Source organism: Pleurodeles waltl, chromosome 3_1, assembly GCF_031143425.1.
Source record: "Pleurodeles waltl isolate 20211129_DDA chromosome 3_1, aPleWal1.hap1.20221129, whole genome shotgun sequence".
In the NCBI taxonomy this organism is placed as follows: Eukaryota; Metazoa; Chordata; class Amphibia; order Caudata; family Salamandridae; genus Pleurodeles; species Pleurodeles waltl.
In genome coordinates, this window is record NC_090440.1 from 1,958,287,176 (window position 1) to 1,958,314,710 (window position 27,535).

General features: G+C 43.9%; 1 protein-coding gene across 16 annotated transcripts in view; it reads right to left on the reverse strand.

Annotated features, from left to right (window-relative positions):
- NCOR1 (nuclear receptor corepressor 1) overlaps positions 1-27,535 on the reverse strand; it is a 1,251,773-nt gene that overhangs the window by 17,223 nt on the left and 1,207,015 nt on the right. For 10 of the 16 annotated variants that reach the window (XM_069226323.1, XM_069226317.1, XM_069226319.1 and 7 more), the window contains 2 exons: positions 17,154-17,207; positions 14,038-14,259 (listed from right to left, as the gene is read on the reverse strand). In XM_069226323.1, coding sequence (XP_069082424.1) covers positions 14,038-14,259; positions 17,154-17,207 — 276 coding nt within the window. Of the gene's footprint in view, positions 1-14,037; positions 14,260-16,619; positions 16,647-17,153; positions 17,208-27,535 lie in introns of all 16 variants that reach the window. The other 6 variants (XM_069226318.1, XM_069226314.1, XM_069226311.1 and 3 more) reach the window with 1 other exon arrangement.

The window sequence follows — 27,535 nt, forward strand, 5'->3', positions numbered from 1 at the left end:
AACCCAGTCTTTCTTGAAGACATGTCTTCAAACAGTCAAAAAGACCTCGACAAACGTCGAAGAAAGGTTAGCTCTAGTCTGTATCCACACTTAACCAGTGCAGAAGGAAAAGAACTGGCATCCGCGTGCCGAGGTGGCATCTATATAGACAACCGTGACGTCATAGATGGCTTTAACAACGCTGACGACGCATGTGGAGCCAGATGACGCATGCGGATCCGAACGACAACACCCAATGGCGCGCGCAGGGTACTGCTCAGCAGAAAAATTCCGGATTCAAAGCTAACGCCAGGGAATTCTAAGGTAAGGAATCTGCAGCTAGAAGTCTCTAAAATCTGTCTCTTAATATAAGCAGTATCTGATGGGGCTGGTTTATATTTTTTGTCAACCCTGGGTGTAACTAATCGGGCACGAAAAGGGTCTTTTAAAATTTCCTCTGCATGCTCCGTCATGCTCTTTAACATGGGTAGATACTGAGATGCCCTAGTGGTGGAAGAAAGGGTTTCGAACAAAAAAATCATCCTCTATAGGGTCTTTTTGCAATGGGACTTAAAGGTATGCAGCCGCCCTAGCTACCAGCTCATTAAAAGATGTAATGTAATCTGGTGGAGATGGTTTTGCCAGATATAAATCAGGATCTGTGTCCTCTGGTGGGTCAATAGCATATGTGTCCCAAGGATCTAATGATGGCTGTTGCGTGTTATCCTCCCTTCCCTGATCTTCTACATAGGAGTGTGGTGACTAATGGAGTTTCGTGTATCAAATCTTCTACCTCAGAGTGTGAATGATGTGGTGAAAGAGAGGGTGGTAAAAGTGAAGATATTGGGCTGGTGGCAGTGTCCTTTTTCCTCTTCTGTGGAGGTGGTTGGACATCAATATCCTCCTCAAATGAAGTTTGAGGCTTAAGATGGGAATATTTTGAAAGTATCTGACCAGTATTTGGTGGAATATGTATTGTCTTTTGTTTTGGATCAAACTTCTCTGCCATAGACTGTAAAATAGGCTCTAGTGATGAAACAGATGGTTTCGATCCGAAAGGTGAAACTTTCGAAGCCAAAGAATGTTTAGATTTTGGTTTCATACAATGTTTTGATTTCAGTGCCAAAAAGCTTGATGCCGAAGACAGCCCATGTTGGTTCGGGGCTGAAACCTTTGAGCCCATTTTGTGGGAGGAGTATTTAGGCTTGGCAATCATTCGGTGCTGACCATGGCCTGTTGGCAGTGGTGGCCCGATACCTTAGTCTCTGTTGAAGTGGAATGCTTCCTTGGTACATGGGCCTTTGTACTCACTGTGAGCTATGCGGATGGTATCTGCACGACCTCTTCAGCCTCCGACTCGGATCGGATTCTGAAATAGAAAAGGCCTCCTCTTCTACCGCAGTAGCCTTGTGGGACTCTTCCTGCGGCTCAATGTCCTAGAGACCGAAGATATCTGATGTGTCCTCAAGATCTTTTCGCTGCATTTCTCTACAGTGTTCCCAACGATCTTGTAGCATCTTCTTTGACCGAAACGATCGACAGGCCTCACTCACAGTCCTCTTCTTTATGATTCGGTGATAAACAAAGGTTACACACTGAGTGGAGGTCTGTGTGGGGGTATTTGGCGTGGCACCTGGGGCAAAAACGAAAAAGTGTCCGTTCCATCAGCGGCGCATTTCAGTTAGATACTGAAGCGTGTAAAGAGATGCTCGATCGGTGCAGGGCCCGAAGGCCAAGGGCAGAGTACTTTGACCCAAAAAAGTGTGTTTTGTGTCCTGGTCGCAGTATGTGAATGAAACATGACCGAAACAATACTGACGAGCATAGAAAGTCAAAGTTATTCCGAAAGGGCTCAGAAGCAGTCTCAAACCGTAGCATCGAAGAACACATCTGAACTCGATGGTGGAAAGAAAGCAACCTAACAATGGAGTCGATGCCATGAGCAATATCACTGAAAGGAGTGGTCACTTGACCTCGTGACTCTGATGACATTTTTGAAGAAAAACAACTTGTACACACCCGGACCCAACACTACATGGCAAAAGTATGCAGAGCATGTGTATCTACATCTACACATGCCATCGAACATGTAATTCCAGAGGATGAATCCCCGCAGGATCTTGTTGACAAAAAAGTGGATGGTGCGGTGAAACGATCATATGATGCTTCTAATTTTTTTTATTAGAGCAAACACATAAACAACATATACGGTACAGTTGCTCTTAAAAGATTTTCAGACCTTGGCGTATTGCATGACTGAGGGTCTAGGCTAATTATCTCCCCTTTGCCTCATGGAACAAGAAGTATGTTTTCTCTCTGACTTATCCTTCGACAACTTGTGCGCTTCTGCAACACCTTCAGAAGTGGCAATTTCTGCCCACTCTGATCTCTGGATGAGGTTGTGGAAAGCTGATGCAGGGAAAACATCAATGTTGCTGAATTTCCATTTAGACGGGTCCAAACGCTTTGGCTAGCAGTTGAAGGACCTTATAAAGAAAACAGTAGAAAACAAGAAGCGTTTGCCCTGCTATAGACTTTTTCAAGAGGAAAAGGCTTTGGACACAGAAGAGTATTTCTGCCAGGTGGTCCAAAGAGGGGTCATTTCAACTCTTTCGAAGGAGGGGTCATGGCCAGGGGACCCCAAATCCAGAAAAGCTCCAGTACGAATCTGCTACCACTAAAAGCATTACTATCAACATGAGATGCTGGTTGGAGGTTGTCTTATTTGTTTCCAAGAGACTCAGAAAAGGCTGGTCTTGGATCAGTGGGCAGTGAGAGTAATAACGGAAATTACAACCTAAACTTTTCACAAATCCCACCTTTCTTTTTTAAACTAACTCCTCTACCAAGCAGTTCCCAACAGCGACAAGCACTTTTGGAGGGAGTTCCAAACACCTGCTCAAAGAATCAACTATCTGAGCACCTCATCAGGAGGAGTGACAGGGATATTATTCAATTCTTTTTTTTTTTGGGGTCCAGAAAATGTTAGGAGATTTTCAACCAGTACTATGCCTCAAAGGCCTAAACAGTTAACTAGTATGTTCAAGATGGAGACCCTACAGCACTTGTTCCCGATGCTGTGGGATGCGCTTGTTCCCGATGAGGACATCCTGATGCTGACATCATTGAATAATGGATTACTCCTGATGCTGACATCACTGGATATACAGGATGCATATCTTCACGTTCTAACACTTCCAGCACATCAGGAGTTTACACAATTCTCAGGGGTAGGTCAGCACTACGAGTTTAGAGTTCTTTCTTTTGGATGGAATTCTGCCCCACGTTTTTACAAGGATGATGGCTCCAGTGGTGAATATTTTACATAGTCAAGGTATTCAATTGTATCCTTCAATAGGTGACTGGTTAATCACCTCTTCTTCTTAAGGAAGAGGAATATGTCAAAGAGGTGTGTCGTCTCCTTCATGATTTCAGTTCCCTCCTATATTTCTATATCCCACCTCCATCCAAACAGACGCTGCAGTTCATTGGTGCTCTCGTCTGCATGGAGGTAGAATTGTTCCTCTCTTCTGAGAGAAGGGACAGATTAGTTCGTCATTTGTCACATCTTGCGTCAATCTTCAGCAAGGTTGTGACTCAGGAGTCAAGGAGAGATGTCTTTGGCCCTGGCTGAGCAGACTCCATCTATACCCTTTGGTTCATCTTCTAGCTCACTGGGACCCTTTTGCACAAAATCACTTTGGTTTCAGTAAACCAGCAAATAAAGACGGATCTACAGTAGTGGCTCTCTCCGTCCAGCCTTAGGAGGGTATACCATGTAAATCAGCTCCCACCAGTCATCTTTTGAACAGATACCAGCAAGAAGGGATGAGGGCAATGATGGGAATAGCCAAATCTTAGGGCAGATGGTGCTTGCAGGAGTCATATTCTTAACCCCCAATCGAAAGGAGTTAGGGGCAGCCCTGATATTTTTGCTCCATGCATTTGGGAACGAACCAGTATGCATTCATACAACCAGGTTAGAGAGCCTACCTAAATTGGCTAATTCTCCTGGCAGAGGGGTGTTCTAGGGAAACGGCAGATTTCATTCAACTCTCTAGCCGCTCTGTCCCCCATAGCATGTAAAGTCTCCACTAGTGCAACTTGGACCACTGGTGTGTTTTTAAAGAATCTGTAGCCTTCATTTTGTGATACAGTTAACATACTTGATTTTTTTAGGAAACTGATTTTTTGGGGGGTTAGCTGCCTTCACCTTGTGATCCCAATGGGCAGCAATCGAGGCCTTTTGGCAGGGGAAGGGGGCTTCTATCATTGCTAGTTTAGCATCACGTGTATTGCATAGTTTCTTTTTACAGCACCAAGTGATTCATTCCCCTAGCCCAGCATGGGATTTGCCTTTGGTGCTCAAAGCTTTGACTGGTCCTCCCTTTCAGCTGCTTACTTCATTGAGCTTGAAATTCCCCACAGAGAAAGTGTTTTTTTTTTTGTGCCAATTTGTACAGGGAGAAGGGTCAGTGAGATTGGGGCTTTAATTTCTGTTTCACCTTTCATACTCTTTTTTTCCTTATAAGATTGCCCTTCGCCTAAACCCTACGTTTTTCATCCAAGTCCTATTTTTTCCCCAAAGTACAGACTACTTCCACTGTTAGGAGGACATGGTTGCCTCATTTTTTTTTACCCGCTACTGCTTTGGTTTAGAAGAGCAGCTTCACATTTTGGCTTTCCATAGAGCCTTGTCCACTTATTTAGAGAGGAATTCTTGTTTTCAACAGGACTCAACATTTGTTACAATTGGGGTCCCCAATAAAGGTTCTCATCCTTGTATAGCAACTATCTCTAAATGGATTAAGTCTGCCATTATCAAGAGCTATGAGTTGTTTAATGTTTTTAGTCCTCTACAGGTACAAGGTAGATAAACAAGACATATCTGCTTCCTGGGCATCCTTCAAGGGAGCCTCTTTCATGGAGATTTCCTCTGTGGCTATATTGCAGTTCACAGCACAATAACCCGTCACATTATTGACTACAGTTGCCGGAAGGTTTTTATACTTCCTTTGTTGATTATGTCCTGTGCTCAATTTCCTAGACAGGAATGTGTTTTTTCCCACAATCTCTTCAGGAAGCTTTTGTTTGACTTGGAGAAGAGTTTATCCTTTATCAAACTTTCACTTGCAATAAACATACTAAGGTTTGATGAACTTTACGGGCAGTATAATCACTTTGTTATGCTGGGTTTTATCTTGAATGTGAGGACTAGATCGGGGGAAGATGGACGAGGAGGTAATGCCCTGGTTAGGTACTGGTAATCTTCATTACTCCTAGTCCAAATCTTCCCCCAGCCAGTCCTAAATCCCACCCTCCCTTCCTGGAGTTTGGGATTTATTATATTTGTGTTTCTTATTTATATGGCTGTCTAGCGCTTGGACAGTTAACAAGATATGATGTAGCAGTTCCTTCCTTTTTCTAGGGGTGGCTAGTTAATAGCAGCCATGCTGTAGGAACTCATTTTGTCAGCTAGGGAACAGATGCTGCAGGGCGGAGATTTCATTTTGCATGTGATGACAGCATTGGGGAAGAACTGGACTTTGAGTAATGAAGATTAGCAGTAAGTAACAGGGCAACTTTACATTCAAGAACTGGATTTCACCCCAGGAGAATTGGTTGGGGGGAAAACACAAGGGCAACGAACTTCTCAATGTTTTGGTGGATGGATGCCTGGCTGCCAAGAGGACACCAACCACCTTGGAAGAGAGGTCATAAGTCATCAACTTGCACCATTCAATCTCCATGCATGGAGGTGTAAATAATACAGGCTTAGATGCAGGACCCGGCCCTACTGCTGTGAATGGAGGCCCTCCCAAAGGGGCCGACCAATTGGATGACAAATGCTCACAGCCAAAGGCTTCAGATACCACCTTGACATTGCCCAGTCCGTAGTCACTGGCACAACTTGGGCCTGGTCTTTCTTGCTCTTTCTCAGCACTCTGGCCAGGAAAGGTAGGGACGGAAAAGCATACAGGAGTCCTCAGCCCTGGTTGAGTTGGAAGGTGTTTCTGAGGGAGTACTGCCTTGGGAACTCCAAAGCACAATATTCTGGACATTGTTCGTTATGTGAAGTGGAGAACAGATCGAGCCAGGGTTCTCGCATTGCAGGAAGATACCCTGTGTCTCCTCCGAGTGTAACTGCCATTCATGATCTGCAGGGCAACTGCGGCTGAGTTCAGCTGTTTTGGCATTTAATGATCCTGGCAAGTGCTGGGCAATCAGGGAAATGTCATTAGTGTTTAGTCACTTCCAGAGATTGAAAGCCTTCTGGGACAGGACCCACTACCCCACTCCGCCCTATCTGTTGGAATACCACAGGGAGGTAGGGGTCTCTGTGAGATAGTGCACCCTTTCCCCTCTGATGGTTCAGAGGTAACACTTTCAGTGCAAAGCAAATTACTCACCACTGCAGCAGGTTGATGTGGAGAAAAGTATCTGCTGGAGACTCTAGTCCTCTGTTCTCCACCTCTCCCCAGCTGTCCTCCCCAAAACAGCAACGATGTATCCATCACAACCGTCACCTCTGGGTGGGATAGGCAGAGGGGTTTGCAGCTGGTCCTTTCATAGTGGAGCAGCCACCATTGCAGGTCTTCAAAGTGTCCTTCGACACCCAAGTGGACTCTGATAGGTCCCCTTGGTGGTGAGCCCACTGAAATTTCAGACCTCACTACATAGCCTGCATGCGCTAGCTGGGTGGCCCACTGGCAGGATGCAGGAAGCCAAGAAGCCTCAGAGCCACTCCCACATGGACCCAGGCCAAGATCAGGGTTATAGCCTGAAATCCTGGCTACTTTGAGGTGGAAGGAAGGCTCATAAAAGCACACTATGTCTAGGATAACTCCAATAAGTTGAGCGGCTGTGACTTCTGCACATTGATTAAAAAGCCCAATGATGTCAACAGGTTGGCTTTTGGGTGGAGGAGGCTTACAACTGCTTGAAGCAAGCCCACCTTCAGTAGCCAGTCATTGAGGTATGGAAGTATTCCCAGCCTCCGCAGATAAGCTGCACCACCACTGTCCCTTTCTAAACATCTGAGATCCACTGGAAAGGCCAAAGGGGAGCATGGATAATTGAAAGTGCTCTTGGCTTACCTGCAGGTAGTATTTGTGGGACCAGAGGGCAAAGATGTACAAATAAGCATCCTCAAAATTAAGGCCTAGGGTGAAACCACACCTTTTTGTCTTGACTGGGCCTTCTTAAACTTCCTACGATGTTCCCTGACAGCAAGTTAGAATTTGCGACTGCAGATGGCCTTCCATGTGATCTTCGAGCAGCATTCGCATTAAGCAGTTGTGCTTGGAGCCAAGGCACCCGAAAGAGAGAGAGAGAGACATATTGTGGGTTCTGTCATCAACGTTTGTCTGATGAAGTCCCTACAAGGTTTAAACTCTGTCATTTTTGGAGGGGACAAAGAGAACTGCCAGCCTGATAGAATTCAGAGGAGCTCCAAATCCATCTGAGGGCAGGGAAATAAAGAACTGATGTCAGCACATGGAGGTGGCAAAGATACAGTGGCCAAAATGTTACATCTGGAATGTATTCTAAGAGGGGCCTCACAACGCCACCAATTGAAGGGCTAGGCAATTGCTATCCAAAATCTCCAGATCCAGTCTGGCACCTGGGTAAAGTCACAAGGTGAGGAATCTGAAGTTACAACTATCAAAAACAGACAATTTTAGCTTTGTACAATGCAATTGATCTTTCCCCACAAACGAGTACACAAGTGATATGATGGCAGATGCAAACAAAAGAGAAAGATGGTAATCTACAGCCATCGTATGAATACAATTTAAAAAGTGGTTATCAAAGCAAAGATTGCATTATTTACCTTCAGTAATGATCTTTCTGGTAGATACTCTAGCTAATGTCTAAGTTACTTACCTTCGGTAACAAAATATCTGGTAGAGACATATTCTAGTTGCAGATTCCTTACCTTAGAAATTTCCCCCAGGTGTCAGACTAGATCCGGAGATTTTTCTTCTAGCAATACCCTCGCGCGTTGGTCGACTCCACAGGCATCGCTGGCGTCGTGGTCACCGTGATGACATCGGGAGTGGTACATAGACGCCGCCCTCGCGCAGCGACGTCAGTTCTTTTCTTTCCGCGACACGCGCTGATCTAGGCACTAATTTGGATCTAAAATGTTTTTTTGGAGCTCTCCCTTGCCAGTGGGTAATGCTGGCTATGTCATGGTGCCACATACGATGCAGGTGTGACATCACTGAAGCCATATAGTGACACCCAGCACCTTGACATCAGTTTCTCATCTATTTTTACTGAGCCCTTACAAAGACAAGGTGAGCATTAGATCAAACGTGAGTGTTCAGTGCTGCAAATTAAGTTGGACACTTATTAATTCAGAACAGGAAAGTAGGTGGGATTAGCCACAAAACTTGGTGTGTGATGATTTAGAGGTGTTTGTATTGCCAGCTGCCACCTCATTTGCTGGGACATCAGCTTCCCATTATCATTTCCTCTGTCATCCCAGTTGAAGGTGTTTGAGTTCCCTCCTGAAGTGTGTGATGTTATTCTGGCAGGCAGGCGTTCCCACAGTAAAACTATTCATGCCTGCCGATGGGACAAGTTTGTGGATTGGTTTGCGTCTAAATCAGTTGATTCCACCTACACCCTTCATTATGCCTCAACAGGGCTTGAATATAGTTCCTTTCTCATCGATTTCCCTCCTGAGCCGATGCATAGCTGCCCTCTGCAGATCTTAACTTTAAAAACTGTCTTTCTTGTGGCAATAACATTTGTCAGGAAGATTAACGAGATACAAGGACTCTCCGTTAAACCTGCCTGCCATTGTTATTCCCAGACAAACTGGTTATAAGGATTCACGCATCCTTTTTACCAAAGGTGGGGACAACTTGGCATTTCAAGCAAAACATCACCCTGTCTAACTCCCCCCCCTCAATCCTTCTAAAGAGGGGAGACCCCCACGTCCTGGGTCTAAAAAAGAGCGTTATCAAACAAGTTACATTCTGTAATGCCTTATTTGGTGGAGACAATATCTAGCCGCAGATTCCTTACCTTTGAATCCTCCCCAGGCATCAGACTGGATTTGAAAGATGTTTTTTCATGAGTACCCCTGCACACCAGTAGGGAGCGTCGGTTGGGGTCGGTTGGCTATGTGGGGCACTGTCTGTGTCACCAACATAGGCACCACCTCAGCACGCTGATGTCAGTTACTTTTCACAACTTTCCACGCCAGGAGTAGGGAGCCATGAAGTGCACTGACAAACTAAGGCCCTGAAAGGGATCATCCTCAACCCTATAAATCGGTCCACAGATCTGGGAGGAGGGGTGGGTCGGTAAGGAATCTGCAGCTAGATATTGTTTACACCAGATAAGGCATTATTGAAAGTAAGTGAACTGTTTATCTGATAGAGAGACTTCTAGCACAGATTCCTTACCTTTGAAAAGATACCCAGGCAATAACATCCCAGGTGGTGTCTCTGCAGAAAAATGTAAACTAGGAAGTCCTGCAGGACAAACACGCGAAATTCCCATCCTCACAGACCTGACCTGCCCATAAGCTCTCAGGAGACTGCTTCTTTGCCAGTGCGTAGCAGATTTTGATGCAGAGAATGACAGATCAAGAGATGTTAAGTTTTTACACAGCCCGACCTTTCTTCGCACCTACATACCCCAAGATGAGTAGATCGTTCACCCGTAACTCTTGCGTGCGGTCAAGGTAGAACAATTTCTCTTTTTGGGTCCAGATGGTGGAGTCGCTCATCTTCTTTAGCAGGATGTGGAGGAGCATAGAAAGTGGGCATGTTGACAAATTGGTCACATGAAATGGTGTGACCACTTTCGGCAGGAAAGAGGCCCTAGTGTGAAGAACCATTTTGTCTGGAATGGCAGACAAGAATGGAGGATTAGATGATAACAGCTCACTCGCCCTCTGAACAGAGGAAATTTCCACGAGAAATGCGGTTTTGATCATGTGCAGCCGGAGGGGACAAATATGAAGAGGCTCGAAAGGAGCAAGCATCAGGAATGTGAGGCATTTTAAAGTCCCACTAAGGCACAATAAAAGGAGAACAGGGAAACACATGTACAAGTCCCTTCAAAATAAAGAGGGTTGGTCAGGCAGCAGCAAGAAGGCAGACAGGCCAGAAAGATAACCCAGCTGGGCAAGAATAAAAAGTAGAACATCAGAAAGCGGGTCAATAGACTTTTCTGAACAATATGTTACAAATACCTTCCATCAGGAATGCAGTTTTGATGGAGTGACGCCTGACTGCCAGAATATTCTTGCAGACTTTGGAAGGAAGGTAAAAAGCGGTCAACTGTTGTTGCTCAATCTCCATGCAAGAAGGTGGAGAGTTGACAGGTTCATGTGGAGGTGGAGGACCCTCCTCTGCTGCTGTGACAGAAGATCAACTGAAGGGGCAGCTTGATCGGAGGTTGGACACTCATGTTTAGCAGCTCAGAATACCAGACTCTCCGTGCCCAGTACGGAGCCACAAGGATAACATGGGAGCAGTTGTTCCTGATCTTATTGAGAACTCTGGTAGGAGTGGTATGGGCATAGAATAAAGGCATACAGGATGCCTAAGCTAGACACGAAAAGCGTCTCCGAGTGAGAGCAACCTTGGAAACTCCAGCACGCAAAACTGCTGACATTGCACGTACTCGATGGAAGCGAACAAATCTAACCAAGGCTTTCCTGACTGCTGAAAGAGACCTTGCGCCCACTTCCGGATGGAGACGCCCACTTGTGATCCGCTAGGCATCAACGGCTCAGTTTGTCCGTTCTGGCATTCAGGGATCCTGCCAAATGCTGAACCACCAAGGATATGCCCTGCTGTTCCAGCCATGTCCAGAGATGCAGGGCCTCTTGAAAGGGTTCACAACCCCACCCGTCCTGTTTGTTGCAGTACCGTATGGTGGTGGTGTTGCCCGTGAACACCTGCTCTAGCCTTCCCTTGCAGAGGGTACAAAGGCTTTCAATGCCAGTCTGATCACACTGCAACATAAAAGGATGATGGACGGAGTGCTGAACAATGCAAACACTCACCCCCAATAACAGATCTGGGTTTAAGCCACTGTTCTTTTGCTCACCAAGCCACCCCAGTTTGGACCCAGCCATATGCAAATCAGTCTTGACCCTGTTCCCCATGGGAACAGTCCAGTCCTAACTGCCAGGCTAGGTCCTCCCTGGACCGGAAACAAGCACCCTGGGACTGGTTTCAGGGTATCACCCTTCATCAGCCAGGCTAGCTTGAATCCAGTGGTACAGTGAGCACGGGGCCCACATCTGTGCATACCCTTCCCATTTAGGGCAACTTTATCAACACAAAAGGAGGATGGATGGAGTGCTGAACAATGCAAACACTCACCCCCAGTCACAGATCTGGGTTTAATCCATTGTTCTTTTGCTCACCAAGCCACCCCAGTTTGGACCAAACCATATGCAAATCAGTCTTGACCCTGTTCCTCCTGGGAATAGTCCAGCCTGAACTGCCAGGTCAGGTCCTCCCTGGACCGGAAACAAGCATCCTGGGACCACCATCCACTGAGCACCAGCATGTTGATGTGGAATCCAAATTCTGCCAGATACCAGAGTTCTCCGCCAGGTGGCCACTCGATCCCAGAAGTGACACATCTGTCACTACTGGGAGATGAGGTTGGAGAAGGGAGAGGGGTCTGCCTACGACCCAACTGCAGTTCTTTAGCCACCACTGCAGGACTTTCACAGTTCCCTCCGAAATCTGGACCATGTAACAGAGACTCCACTGATGGAGGAGAAGAAATCAAAGCATGATTTGACTTCTTGTGTTTTTTGTGCCTCTGACTGGAGTTTCCCGGCGATTTTGAGTGGGAGATGGGGCTCCTGGAGCAGTCTTGAGACCTTCATCCCAACCGAGAATGAGATCTCCACAGGGTCACCTGCCGGGCCTCTAGCAGCTTTAGGAACTGCTCCCTCAAAGCATTTGGTGCCATGGTCTGAGCACGACTTGGGAGTCGTGGTAGTGCTCCAGACACCACAGACACACAAGGTGTGGGTCTGTAATCAACATGGCGCTGTGACAGGCACCATGAGGTTAAAATTCTGTCTTCCTCAAAGACATTCCCTCGACAAACAAGGAGGGGAAAAAAAACCCTCAAAAAAAGGGGTGTGCAAAACATCGAAAAAAATCCTGTTTAAAAGTGACAGAACTGACGTCAGCGCATTGAGGTGTTGCCTATATAGGTGACACGGACATCACTTCCGGCGTGGACACTGCCACATGGAGCCGACTGATGCCACGTAACGGTGCACAGGGGTACCGCTCACAAAAACCTTGCGGGTTCAGTCTGATGCCTTAGAGACTTATAGCCACAGATTCCTTACCTTTGACTTTCCTATCAGATCAGGGCTTCGTTAAATAGAAGTCACGTCTCTGCTGATGCTGAATTGAGCTGTAGCATCTCTGTCAATATATTAGATTCTGACTCCACACTAAGTATGGTTAAATCCAGCAACTCACCGCCGACCTCAAAAACACCTGGTAGAAGATTATTCAGGGAGGAGCAGACTCTGAGGGGCACTCAATCTCCATTTCCCAGGATGTATCTTGTCACTGACATTCTGCAATGCCAGACAATTGCTGAATTAGAGGGAGATAATTGGCTGCTTTGCAGCTATCATCGTCATTGTGGTGTGTTACCTCAGGCATTTGGATGTGATCGCAGTTTAAGCCAAAGGTATAGATTATGGTCTGTGACTATTGCTGGTGTGGTGTGGGGCCAGGGTGAAGTAAGCCTTGGAGAAGGCTCCTGTGGTTTAACAGAGCGCCAAACGCAAGGGGTCTAAAGGTGCACACGAGGGGATCTCTACATGCCTATAAATTGCTATCATGGCAAGACGGAACTGTGTTGGATCGGCGCCCATAGCCAGTAAGTCAGAGTGAGCTCTAGGGTCTTGAATGGCATGTGATTCACCGTCTGTCCATGATTTAATCAAGCGGTCAACACAGCAATCAACCAGTTTATTTGTCAGTTAAAATTATCTGAATAGCAGGAGATAGGCCAATTTTAATCCTCTTAAAGTGTAATAAAGTGTGGAATGAGATCCTTATGAAAGATGACAGCTTGAGCAAAAGAGAAACACCATGGCTACTTCACAGATGCTAGCATGAGTCACAACAGTATCATCTGGAAAAATCATCACTGCCATGGAAAGGTGAGTCCAGAACCTATACAAAAACGAATTATGTATGTATCCAGTTGCTACATAGCACACGATTAGCCAAAAAAGCACTAGAGTTTGGATCTGGGTCTGTGTTAGGGTTCAGTAATGTGGCAAGGACTCAGAACTAAAATCAGCTTATTGCACATAGGCTGATGAACACACCCTAAAAGGTCTTACTGGGACCAGTGAAAAAACTGGCATGAGAGGGGACCCTTCAAATCTACACCTAAGTGCTTGACTGTATGTGGAGGGGTAAGAGTTTGGTGGAAAGTGAACTCTGCCACAAATGTGACAGAGCACCCTGACAGCAAAGCTGAATGCCAGCCAGGGGCATGGGGACTGCCAGATTTTCGCTGGAAAGCCTTCTCGGATATCCCGATGGAGTAGGGGCGGTCAAAGGTAGGGCATTGCAACACTGGTCCTTTTTAGGGTGGATTGTGTGATGTCATTTTCTAGAGAGACAACAATAATAATGAGCCCCTCACATCCAGGGAAACACTCTGGGCATGGGGATAATTATTTATTTGTTTTTTTCAATAACAGACTCACACTTAGTCTGTCTCCGAAGTGGACAGCTGCCAAAATAGACTGTGTCCATCCACCAAACTTTTTGTACCTTGACAGGAACCTCAATAACAAGAAACTGCCATCAAAGCACAGAAATCACTGCTGCGCTGGTGGCAATCTAAATTTGCCCACCGGTACCTTGACAGACTGTACTCTATCTGTTAAACTCTGGATAAGGCACTTAGTCTTCATAAGATATTTTGCTAGTAGCAACATTTTGGTGAGAAAGTCTTTCATAAAGCTGCAAGAAATTGGCAATATGGGACTCTTTTGACTGAGGTCATAAACCAGTCACTGACCTGAGTTTGGTGATGGGTTTGCCTCATCTCTCCGTAGATCACTGTTCGAAGATCCAGAGGTGATGGTGTTGCCAGCTGCCACCCCCATTTGCTGGGACATTAGCATCCCATGATCATCTCCTTTGTCATCAAAGTTTCCCATCAGTGCTTTTCTGATGATATCTTCCAGACCTAGGTTGCTGGCAGGATCAGCAAAGTTGTGACCCCTTGAACTGATTGCACCTGTTGGCAGGAAGAAAATAGAGTGGGTTGGAGTAAGAGTGCAGAGAGTAAGCAAATATGAAAAAGTAGGAAGGCCATATGTGAGGAGGGAGAGATGTGAGCATTTGAGAAAGCGGAGAGGGAAGATCAATGTAAAAGGTGAAAATGAGCCAGAGTTACTGTGAAATGCAGAAAGCACATACGAAAAACTAAAGGAAAAAAAGTAAAGACATATGGGAATTACCATGAGAGCTGAAAGCAAACAGAAAACTACTCTGAGGATTACTTACTAAAGCTGTGAATTAAGCATGCAAGATGTTTATAGAGAGGGCAATCACGCCCAACAGAGCTATCCTAGTCACAGGCAATTAATAAAAGGTGGTAACTAGATGGGAAGCAGCCAGGGGAAAAGTTATCTATATTGCACAAATTACAACAGCAAAAATATCTCCATTGGCAAGGATACTGCAGACCATAATCATGCCAGAAGCTAGCTGACTGACGCTGCAAATTGTTAAGCTGTGATCTTGTGCAAATGCAGCAGGCATCACACTATTATACATCATGGGAACAAAATGTGGTCATCGTTCATGTGGAAACCTTCCACTTTTAAACCTAAGTCTCACATTAACAAGGATAATCAAAGTTATGTTTTGTTATCAGACATTTACTGTAAAGTTAGTTCATATCTCAATCACTTCAGAGCCTAAGCTAGCTCAAGTCTGAGTGTTAAAGGCAAAAAAGTGATCAATGTACAGTGTATTTCCTTCAGCATGATAATCAAAGTATAGTTTGGTGGTGAAAAATAAAATTCTAGATTCAGCCTCTGATCTGGTCACAATCCTTGGTATATAGCCAGCCAATGAAAGTACAACCCTAACACAATCGGCTACAAGTGGCACAAGAGTTCTAAGACATTTTGGTAAACCTCAAGGCTTTTTATCAGTGCCCCTAAAGTGTTATCTGTGTGAAAACTGTTCTCAGTATTAAATGGAGGGGTGGTAGTTCACAAAGGGAGAGTTTGCAAGACCGGGCTGCGGGGTACTGTAGCACAAATTATATTTGAGATGTAAAGGGGCACAGTGTGATTTTATACAAAATCGGTGCCCCAGATGGCACAGCTGTTAGAGGGAATTATATTTTGTATCCTGAACTGAAATATGCTATATGACTAAGCAGTCCCAAGAGACATAATACAGCAATTTAGGTAATTACAGAAATCAAGCTTTTTAAGGTGATTCAGGACAGGTTTTATGAAGCAAGCCATATGACAGGAGTTACAATTAATGCAAAGTTCAGCTGCAATTATGCTAGTTGAATTAAGGAGTAGTTGCAACAAGTATGCGAGTTGTAGCTGACAGATAAATTAATGTGCCAGCGAAAATGTGGTCATTGGTGCAAGGTGGCGGGGGAGGTGTGTATAATGAGTTATGTTACTAGCATTTGTAAAATGCATGTCAAACGTATCTATAGTCCCGTGGCATGTTCTGAGTCAAGGCACTCATTATGATAGTAGAGCTCTCACTGACCACAGTCAAAGTGATTTGTTCTAATTGTGCTTGGTTAGAGGAGATCGGTCTGTCCAACGTACTGAAATGTGACAAGGTTTGACAGATGCGGAAAAAGAGTTTGAGCAATGTGAACAGAAACTTTGTAAAACATGGATGTCTGATATCTTACAAAACATGCCTTGTGCAATGCGAACTTGCTTGGTGTGATAAAGATCAGGGCCTGGAGTCTGAGATTTATTTTTTTCTCACAAATAGTTAGGATGCGACTCATTAAAAGAACTTGCAATCATTGGAAACTATGAAAAAAACTTACTGCATTTCTAATGTCTGGCAGTTTAAGTACTGAACTAGAGACAAGTAACCCGAAAAAAGTGACCAGCCAGGAAAACTAGACCCACCATTGGGACAATCACTGGTCACACACAGTTAACAGTCCGCAAAAGTACACATTAATTTAAGAGCAATTTAATTCCAACTCAGAGAAGTTGCTGTCTGGTGTCCTGTGAAGCTCCTCTTTTGAAGTCATAAAAAGAAGGTAGCACTCCAGTTCAAAAATGTCTCACTCCCTGTGATGGATATGATAATCTTATTTAGGTCTGTAAGGTTTCAAAGACGAGGGCTTTTGTGCATGTACCTGCGTGCACGTGCACACACACGCGAATATACTACAGGGTGACAATCTTAAGACACAGGAAGAAGACAACTATTTCGGAGAATAAATTAGAATTTAGATCTTCCACCAAAATTGTTTAAAGAGAAACCGAAAAAACAGAAAGCAGGATCTGGTTAACAGTAGTGCCATGAAAGGATTGACGGCACAGGGAGGAATAATCTATAAAGTACAGCACCAAACAGGCAATTTGAACTCACTTTGGTCAAACTTTCTGGAGTGAATGCCTATATGAATAAGGAAAAGATACGTAAACCACACATTCAAAATCACAAGACCACTACCCACATTTCCCAAGATCTCTGCATGTTCTATTATCATAAATCAATATTTCAAATATTCATTAGCTTTTTCGCCCCAGATGGAAAAGTGTGTGTAGAACAGCACGTTCTAGCATTCAATCATATTTCTATATATACAGTTTCATACATTTCAAAATCCATGAATGGACTGCCATATGTACAACTGTGAACGAAGTAAGCAATGCTTAACTACTTTACTGCAAGAACTTCAATGCTAGAGATACTTGGATTCGATTCGGGGATTGCTCTAAAATTACCTCAATTATTCTCAAGGTGTCAGTAACTGACAAGATAAGTAGTGGCATATTAACAATGCAAATAAATAGTACGGGAACCACTTCTCTCTCGCCCTTCATAAAGAAAATGCACAAAGCGCAGAAACATCAATAGTTCTACTATTAGCCATTTGCTCTGCACTTGATTCGATCTTACCAGAAGTAGTGACTGCTGGCAGGTTAAATATTTCTGTTCCTGGCTGAGCGGCAGCTGTAATAGAACAAAGTAATAGCATTAATTTAACACAAGATGCCAACAATGCATCACTTATGTAGTCAAATCTGTACGCATCTCAATGACTCACGTTATTTCTACCTCTGCTAAAGCCGTATTATGCCTCCCTCTGTTACAAAAGGTTATATGAAACTCACACATCAGGTACAAATAATGAGAGATAATGGAATACAATAAATGCACTTAAATACATTGAAGTAATAAATGTAGAAAGCATACAGTTTTCAGGGGAAGAACGTTCCTAGAATTGGTGGCCAGGCTGTGGCGAAATTGGGGTGGTGGCGCTGTGGGGATCATGGTGGTAGACATATTGATAGTACCCTAAACCTACAACTAGGCAGAATATCTGGAGCCCTAGAGCTCTCTTACACTGTGAAAGTGATAAATGTATAGTCAAAGACAAGAAATTAACGACATCTGGAGCTCCCAACATCCAAAAACCTGAGAATTCACATTCTACTGTTAGATACAGGACATACACTTGGCATATTTATCTTTGATTTGCAACCACGGATGTCACAACATGGGTTACAAAAATGTACACACAGCCTGAACATACTCGGATAACTCACAAGTCCTAACGTTAAAGGAAATTCCTACTAGAACTTCCAAGCATCACTGCTGAAAACTGCCCTCAGAAGCACTATTTGACTCCCTATTCAGAGTAGAGAAAGTAAAACATGAAAAATGTCACTCCTCCCAGATCTGAAATTACCACTTAAAAGTATATAAGGGAATTTCTAATGCTGGTCTAAGAGAGGAGCAAGGGGCGTGTTTTACTAACAGGAAATGTAAAACGTACAAGTGCATGTCCTTCCTTTTACCTAATTGAGCACGCTGCCATATGGGCTAGGCCTACCTGAGGGGGGACCAGGGCCAGCTTTAGGGCGGTGCGGCCGCACGGGTGCTGACCTGGATTGGGAGGAGGCGACCTCGGGGCGCCGTGTTTAGCAATGACTTTCAAAACTTGCAATTTAAAAGCACCTGCTGAAAAGTTCCTTGTGCGTCCAGTCTTCAGGAAACAATTAAAATGTCAAGATACCTCTTGTAAATAAAGTTTCTGCTGGGTAAGCAAGACAGGAGTTTCATCTGGCGGCAGCTCTGACTCGCCATAAAGTAGTGGAGAGGATTAATATGCCTGCTGCAAAGAACAGATCTATATTTTGTGTGGATAGCTCAGTGGATTAGTACAGCTAGCCTTTACAAGCTCTTTAAAACAAATGAATGTATGTGAAAGGGGGCTATGGAGAGATGAGGGGCACATCTGCTGGGTGGTAGTGAGAGAATCAGAAGCTTCATGGGGGAGGGGGTGCCAAAAAAAAGATTGTTGCACAGAGTGCCACCAGTGCTAAAGTCGGCTCTGGGGGTGACTTATGTAATAGAAAGGGAGCTTAAAGCTATGCAAGTAGTCTTAAATACCAAGTCAAAGTGGCAGTGAAACTGCACACACAGGTCTTGCAATGACAGGCCTGAGACATGGTTTGGGGCTATCTAGTGGGTGGCACAATCAGTGCTGCAGGCCCCCAAAAAGCATTTAATTTACATGCACTGGGCACATACAGTGCAATTTACTAGGGACATATAGGTAAATTAAATATACCAATTGGGTAGGAGCCTATGTTATCAAGTTTAAAGGAGAGAACACAAGCACTTTAGCACTGGTAAGTAGCAGTAAAATGTGCAGAGTCCTAAAACCAGAAAAAACGAGATCAGAAAAATGGGAGTTAGGCAAAAAGTTGGGGGAAGACCACCCTAAGCCTGACAGATCTAACAAAAAGCAATTACAGAATACTTCCATCACAATGTGAATGCTGCACAGAAACGATCCCTCAAAACAGTCATCAGAGGCTTAATATTTTCAATTGTATTCAACTGTATTACCAGTTTAGGTCTAATCATGGAGGATATATTCAGCAGATGCAATATTCTCATATGCAATACTCAAGATGCAGACATAATACACTTTGCATGGGAATGTCTGGGAATACAAGAATATTGGTAAGAAACAGGAACAGAAATAGGTAAAATGTTACAAAAAACACGAGTCTTTTCACTATTAGCTTTTTTTGATATTTGTTAAAGATATCCTCTTTCAGTCAGGAGATTTAAGGAGCCCAGTGGTCAAACACATGATGGTGAATAGATGGGGTAGTGGCCGATTTCTGAAAATTAAAAACTGCCTAAAAGATTTAATATTAAGTATCATAACCTCAGATAATAACTTATCTCCTTCCTGCATCATCCCACCCACCACAGACACATCTTGCCCCCAATTAAACAATACTTAACATCACAAGCACAGAATGTACAAGTAAGAAGATGTCGACCCATCATAAAATGCATAGACCAGCATGTAAACTATAGCCACAGTACTAATGTAAAGTACTAAGTCGTTCCATCAGAAATTAAAGATCTGTGATGTATAGTATGTGTTCCAATCACATGCAACTGTGATGACTGCCACTGATGTATACTTGCCAACCTTCTCTATTCTATAAAAAGCATAAATAAAAGATTTTTTTTAAAGTGGGCCTTAGGATACATATTTTTTATTGCTCAGCTAATTTTAGGGTTTATGCTGCTAATTCTTTTTTTTTCTAGATGTAATCATCGGCGCTTGTAGGCAACATGGCAGTTATAGTAAAAGACAGATTTAATATCTTCCACTGTGATTGAGTCATGGCGGTATATTATTCTTAAATGCTTGCGCTACAAAGTATACACTTTATCTCAAACAAATAGTGGCTCGTCTGACTATATTTCTTATTCTAATCACATCCAAAAAATATGCATACTTAAATCATTACTTTAAGAAAAAAAAATGTAAAAAAAATTGACAAATACTTACAAATTCATTGACATTGAGTTAATCAAAAAATACTATCCAAGACTGACTGCTGTATAATTATACACATTTTAGACCAAAGAATTAATAACTTAAATTAACTGAAGTACAGTGCTCTTTCTGCTCATTCTGTAAGACTGTCAAAGAATGGAAAACATAGCCACATATTTCTACAAGTAACAAAGGGGGTGATTATAAACACACTGATTTTCAGGTCGAGCCTAAGCAACGTGTACGTTCTGTCCGCAAGACATGCTATATTCACTCTATGGGCTTTTAACCACACCCTCTATTGCCATTTGTTCTTTGTTGTGCTTTTCTTAAATACTTCTTTTGTATTGGTGCATTTATCTAAATGTCCCTTCCTTTGCCAGCTTAGTTCCCTCCCAAGCGATTTCAATAAGTGAACATTTTTGTTGGCCATCTCTCTACGTTCATGCTTCTTCCTGTTACAGCGTGAGATGGCCCCTCCTCCAATCAGGGCACTGCAGCCTTAGTGTTCTTCTGGTGGCAATAAGTGACGCTGATAAACTCTGGGATTGTCCCTGGTCAGCCACCAGTGCGGTGTACACCAGCAGCACACCCACAAAAGCAGCAGCAGCCGAGAGTCTGAAGGAAGAATAGAAATATTTGAGCTGTCAGGCATCCATCTGTGACTGCAGCTGTTTTATTTTACCGGATTAGGTTCATCCAAATTTGATGTGGGATTGAGTGTGTTTTATTTAGTAGTTTGACATCTCATTGGTAGTATAGATTATCAGTGGAAAAATGCAAAATTGTTTACTTAACTTCCTTTTTAGACTTTTTGTCAAGTAGTTTCTCGTTTAGATCTCAGGTTTTCAATTAAAGGCTAGAGTGGCGTTGCAGTGTCTGGAGGCTAAACTAACAGGTTGAGAGCTATGGCAGTACCCTGGTATGAATAAACACAGTTGTATGTTCTTGGCACACCTGTTTAGGAACTAGTGCCCTACGTTTTGGGCTCCTGGTGAGCATACTTTGCTGTGCCGGAACAGAGGTTTGTTGCAAATGAAGCAGCCCCTCTTTCATACGTGACCACATTCTGCGATCCTGCTGAATGTGTCTACCCTTTCTACATCCGGTGCCCTTATTTGTAAAATATGAAAACGTTTTGTGCAATGCCTAAGTAAACTAAGCTAGGTGGGTTCTTTTGATGTTGGAATTACATTGGTTTGTATGAGGCAAGTGTAGATGCTGTGCCGCCGCATGCATGACAATCAGAATGTATCCCACTTTGGGCGAGATTAGAAGAACTAGTTTATGTGTCCTTTAAAGGGGGTGATGTTGATTTGACTACAAACCAATCACTTCAGAGCCTAAACTAGCTCTATATATCCAATATTAATTGCTCAATGTATGAATCTGATATTAATAATAAACTAGGCACAAGTTCGGTGTTCAAAATTTATGTTTACACATTACTTCGGGCTTTACTAAGTGGGTTTTATAAGCAACTGTTTGATAGTCTTGTAAATAACACTTGCATGTGGTTTAATTTTGATCGAGGCCAGGCTCGACATTTTAACCATTCTCTTAAATGGGTGACAGTCCCCGTTTTTTCCGTCTTGAATAGTTTTTAAAAGTTGGTGTCTGAGTGCTAGATAACACTGAAAACACACCAGAGGTGGAAAGCGTGTTTCTTGCCACAGGAATCCATCATTTTTATTTCTGGGCCTTTTGTCAACAAATCAGTGCATTTTGGGAGTTTTAGTCCTAATCCGGCTGCTTGTCATTACTTCTTATTTAGAAAGCAGGATACCAGGAGTGGCTTGCAGGGCGCGGAAGGGGTGGGGTGGCGTGCGGGAGACAGCGTCAGGATTGGCTGGGAGCGCTCAGACAGGGTGCTCCCAGGCAGACTGGGAGCCTGTGCAGGCTCTTTCCAGCCTGGCAACTGTGTTGCCGGACCTGAGAGAGAAAACTGCGCATGTGTGTTTGGCTGGCCCGAGATGGCCGGCCAAACATACATGTGCAGTTGAGGGGAAGTGCTGTGCACTCCCCCCTCTCACTGCTCGTCATCCCCATGGCCCGCCACTTTAAAAGGAAATGATAATAAACAGAGTTTATTATCGTTTCCTTTTAAAGGTTTTGCAGGTGCCGCAGCAGGGGGGGCAGCAAAGAGGGGTGGGGGGGAAAACAACACTCTTCTGCACCTAATGGAGGAGCCCTTGCTGGCTACAGCCATTCCAGCAAACCCACAGCCCAAATATTTATCCAACTTACCCAATGCTTTAAGGAAGCTGTAGGTTGATCAATTCATTTTAAGGAAGATAACTACTGACAGCCCTCTGAAAATCACAGAGTACCTTGAAATGCATGTCTGAATTTCAGAGTTACTGCACCAACAGCAGCTTGAGGCAGATAGATGCTTGCTGTTGGGGAAACATTTTGTGAAATTAAGCCAGTCCTCTGAGCCCCAAAAATTATTCTTTTATTACATTTATTTCTTTTAATGTCAACTGGGTCTAAAACCACAGTTATTTCCACGATGCTCTACAACATATCCTAACGACATTGGCAAAGCCAATAGCTCTGGCTAAACACTTTCAAGGTCCCTAAGCAAGACATATTCGCTATGCCAATGCTTGTTTGTGTTTATAATGACTAGATGTTCGCTCATTTTTTCACTTGAAGAAGTTGGCGGCTTTGACACTGTTGGAAGCACATCCACTTATCAAGACTAAATTGAGGGTATGTAAAATGAGAGTTTAGACGGAGGTGTAAAATGTTCTAAAGTAAGTAATGTAGCGACAGTCCACAGTATCAGTCTTGCTGAGTAATGACTGCCAAGCTGAAACAATGTTACATAATCTGCAAAGAAAGGAATAATTCAATTCTCTAACATGAACAATATCAGGTTGTCAGGAGGTGTTGGTTACCTTGACGGTCTACAGTTCAGATCAGACAGGTAAGCCAAAACCAAGAGGAATGTCTTTTCATAAGAACAGGACATTATCCATTATAGAAGCCTCTACTGTAGCCACTGCATTGCACTAATAAGCTGATCCAAAGTGAACATCGATTCTTCAAAGTTACTTTGAAGTCTTCTTTCTTCCTCTAGTGATAAGTATTCGACAAATAATAGATGCACTGAAAGGGACAGTCAGATCATTGCAAGACTGTGGAAGAACTCACAGCATATAACAAAGTGCCTGATGTTTGGCAAACTCTCTGTCCTAATGAGTTACTCTACTTATTTTCTTTCGTTGGTGGAACGGAAGACAAGGTTACTTACTTTTTGATAAATGAGCTCCTGCTGAATCCGTGAGTAAACCCAGTGGCGTAGCGTGAGGGGTGCAGGGGGGGCCGGCCGCACCGGGCGCAACATCTGGGGGGGGACTCGAGTGCTAAAATCCATGGGTTAGGGGGCGCAAATTACTTGCCTTGCCCCGGGTGCTGACAACCCACGCTACGCCACTGAGTAAACCCCTTTCCAAGCACCAAACGGAATCTGGGCACTTTCACAGCTTCACACATTCCAAATGCTGGGAGATAGCCATGTGATCAAAGCTGAAGTATAGCTGGAAATGAGGAATCAGAATATTCCACATATAAAGCATTTGTGGTCACATTCTGTCCCAAAACATTTTCATGCCCCAAAAGAGTCAAAGGGTATAGAGGACAGACCCAAAAGACAAAAAAAATAAAGAAAAACTACATCAAGAGGGATTGTAAGGATTACAGCAAAATCTGAAGGAGTACATACCAGCGGCGGCGGGCAGCTATGGGAGGGGGGCGGGCGGGGCACACACAAACACACACAGACTCATTCTTTCACACAGACGCACACACGCTCATCCATTAACAACACTTATTCCATTCAAACATGCACGCACGCACCAAACATTCATTTTACAAGATCACACACATTCATTCTTACGCACGCACATCCATTAACAACACTCAAACATGCACGCGCGCACCAAACATTCAATGTAAAACATAACACACATACATACATACATACACACACACACACACACACACACACACACTTACCTTTAGCCTCCAGGTCCCAGGAGGGTTGGGACTGCTGGCTTCCCTCATTTGAGGGAAGGCAGCAGTCCCAGCCTCGTCACAGAGTGGGATGGGGTCAGTGAGACTGCTGACCCCACCCCACTCTGTGACGAAGTGTCACTGATTGACACTCGCCCTGGGCACTTCAGGGCTTAAACCTGAAGCGCCCAGGGAGTGTGTCAATGGGTGACGCTTTCCTCGTCACCCAGGGGAGGGCCTTGAGGCACCTTTGCTGGGCCGAGGAGGTCACGCCCATAGGAGCTGTGATCTCCTCAGCCCAGCAAAGTTCAGCTCGGGCAGCCAGGAGTCTTCGCAAATCGTGCATGGCTCACTCCTGGCTGCCTGACCTGAACATGAAGAGTGTCTTTCAGGCTGACCTTTGTTCAGCCTGACAGACACTCTTCATGGGGTGGGGGTGTGTGGCCCCTCCGCCCTAAAGGACGGGCCGCCACTGGTACATACATCCAAAGGAAAGAATGTTATCACAGGCAAGCAACTTCTACTTCTACTTCTAATAGATATGCGCTCCTGTACCATCCTTGATTAAATCCGTCCCAGAACAAAACAGGAGAAGAACTGAGGAACAATATGGACACCATCATAAAATGAAGGACTGCAACACCGGCCCTTCTGAACTGAGATTGTTCTCTCTCTCAGAAACTAAGCAATTGTACTTGGCAAAGAGTGCAGAGATTATATTGACGCTTTTCAAACAATCTGCACTGAAACCCTTAAAAGTGCTGAAGTAGCTCTAGTACCTCAACTAGAATAGTGAGCAAAGAAACCTTCAGGAGGCTGCTTTCCTGACAGCTAATAACAATATTTAACAGTCAAGAACTCCCGTCTAGAGATTCACTTATCTGTTTTAACAAACTCAGGGCACTGATTCCCAATTAACAAAATAACATGTAATCTAAATAACTGTGTTGCTGACTATAATTGCTCACAATTCTACTGGGGGATTAAGGAAAGGAACGAGTGGATATTCATTTCACAGTCCTTATAGAACAGACTATAAAGCTCAACCCTAATTCAAGAACTCTTATTATGTGAGAACAAGCCTGCCAAACCTGTTTTTAACATTTCACTTTGTTCACATTCAGACCAATTTCAGTCAATGAATAAGCAAAAAGCAAAACCTGAGTTAACTTCACCAAACAGAATCCCACAAACTTCTCTCAACACCACAATGAAAAACATCTACCACCTGCCAGAATACACAAACAGAAAGCAGAAAGATATTGATGGGAAAGGATGTCTTCAAGAATCACCTCCCTCAGATTTTATGAACTTAACATCTGCCTCTCAAGTTCCGAGCATACAGTTTTACGTGCTCAAGACTGTGGTGCAGAATCTACTCCAACCCCAGAACAAACCTCTTGAAGAGGAAGACAGATTTGAGGAAACAGGTTGAGGTGAGGAATTTCTGGGCGCCATGATCTCCTGACCCAATCAAAAGCAACTAGAGATACCCAAGCCTAATGATGCCATATTTTCTGAAAAGTGGAGTACAGCAGAATATTCTAGTCTATCATTAGAGCATTTCCCAGTGAGTCCTTGAGAGGAAACTCTCTTGAGCAAAACAGGTGTTGCTTCTTGTTGGAAACAGGTCTATGACTGGAAAAGACCAACTCTGAAATATCTTAAGTAACACCTCCTAGCAAATCTCTCACTGGAGATTGACTGATAGCATCCTGCTCAGGAAATTGGCTGTCACATTGTCGTTCCCTGCTAGATTAACTGGTGACAGACCTACTCCTCTGTCGTCAGACTGATTCCAAAATTCCACCACATAGGGCAAGAACCTTTACCCTCCTAAAGCACTGCACAAATGGTTTCTGAAAGAATCTCAACATCCTTTTCTAAAATTTAAGGAACAAAGTCTGTGAAACAGCCGTAATGCTCTAAACTTCAGAAGATTTATGAGAAAGGAGACGTCCATCACCAAGCTTAACTGATAAAAGACTCAAATGGCTCATCCCTGAACAACGTTTTCTTGGTGAGTCTACCACCGAAGATGCTGTAATAGTTGTGCATTGAGGTCAACTGTGCCCTTTAAATGACTAACATTAGTTTCACTGCACCAAACAGAACCACAGAGGTCTTATCTGCAAACAAGCCTGAGAATCCAAGAAACTGTAAGAAGCCATCAGAACAAACTATCTCAATACTGTTCTTCCTGGCTGAGATGGAAGCTTCAAGATCTTGCTACCATCATACAAACCTTCTATGGAGGAGTCGGTGGTCAGTCTGGCGTCAGAAGGAGATGGATTCTCCCAAGGTATTCCTGAGAGTCGTCTTACATTGGAGGGACAGAAGCATGTATAAAGACAATGGTATATTGCTGGTCCAGTGATATGATACTTAGGCCCACTGAAGTTGCACATACTCTTGTAGTGAGCATGTGGAATAAAGAAAGGAGCATGTCCACCCCAACAGAGTAAACTTCGTGACTGGAGGACAGGGATCCAACGTCACCTCCAAGACGCTCCTCTCAGTCGAGGAATCTCTCCTTTGAGGTGGAACATCAATAACCTGTTAGTATCCACTGTGGCTCACAGGAACTGAGCCACATTAGTGAGCAAGGCATAACTTCTCCCAATTAAAAAAAAAAAACTCCAGAACGTGCAGCTGATTTGCTGTGGTCTTTAAAGCACAGGCGGGATCCACTTCTGAACAAGCTTTCACCAGTTGTTCCACATACAGTACAATATGAATGCCCTGGTACACTGCTTCCACCGTAAAACACTTTGCAAACATACATTAAGCATATTTCAAGCTGAAGGGTAGAACTCGGCACTGACAGTCACTCCACCCACCATGAAGCAAAGTTACCTGTGATGAGCTCTCTTGACCTGAAGGTAGACGTATGCTTCCTGAAAAGTATGGTCAAATGGGATTTCCTGCCAACATGGAGTGTTTTGCTTGTGTTCATAGAATGTTTGGTGTAGATAATGTAGGCACCTTTTTGTTCCTGCCTAGCTGGGACCTATGTTGTTTGTTTCAGGTTTCTCTTCATGCTGTACTCCAACCCAATGATATCTCCCCAACCATGTGAACAGCACTTGGCCTACGCCACTCCCATGTAATGGACATCAAGAGCTCATCGCCCTCCTGGGACTGTTACGTTTCTGTGCACTCTGGCATGAGCGGGAGACATGTAGGGCCTCAAACTCTGCCATCACTGAGTTCATGGTGAGAAGTCGCACACATTTCTAATGGTAACCACATGACAGCAGGTTCTCTAGCAATTACAAAATGGCAGAAATAAGGTAGATGCCACTGGAAAAATTGGGACTTCCTACAAATAGGTGTGCATTGTTTATGTGTATGGAATATATGCTGTTTATCTAATTTAATCATCTTACATTGTTTGTTCGTTCCTCTATTGGAATCTGTGTTTTTGTTAGGTTTCTACTATGTTTAA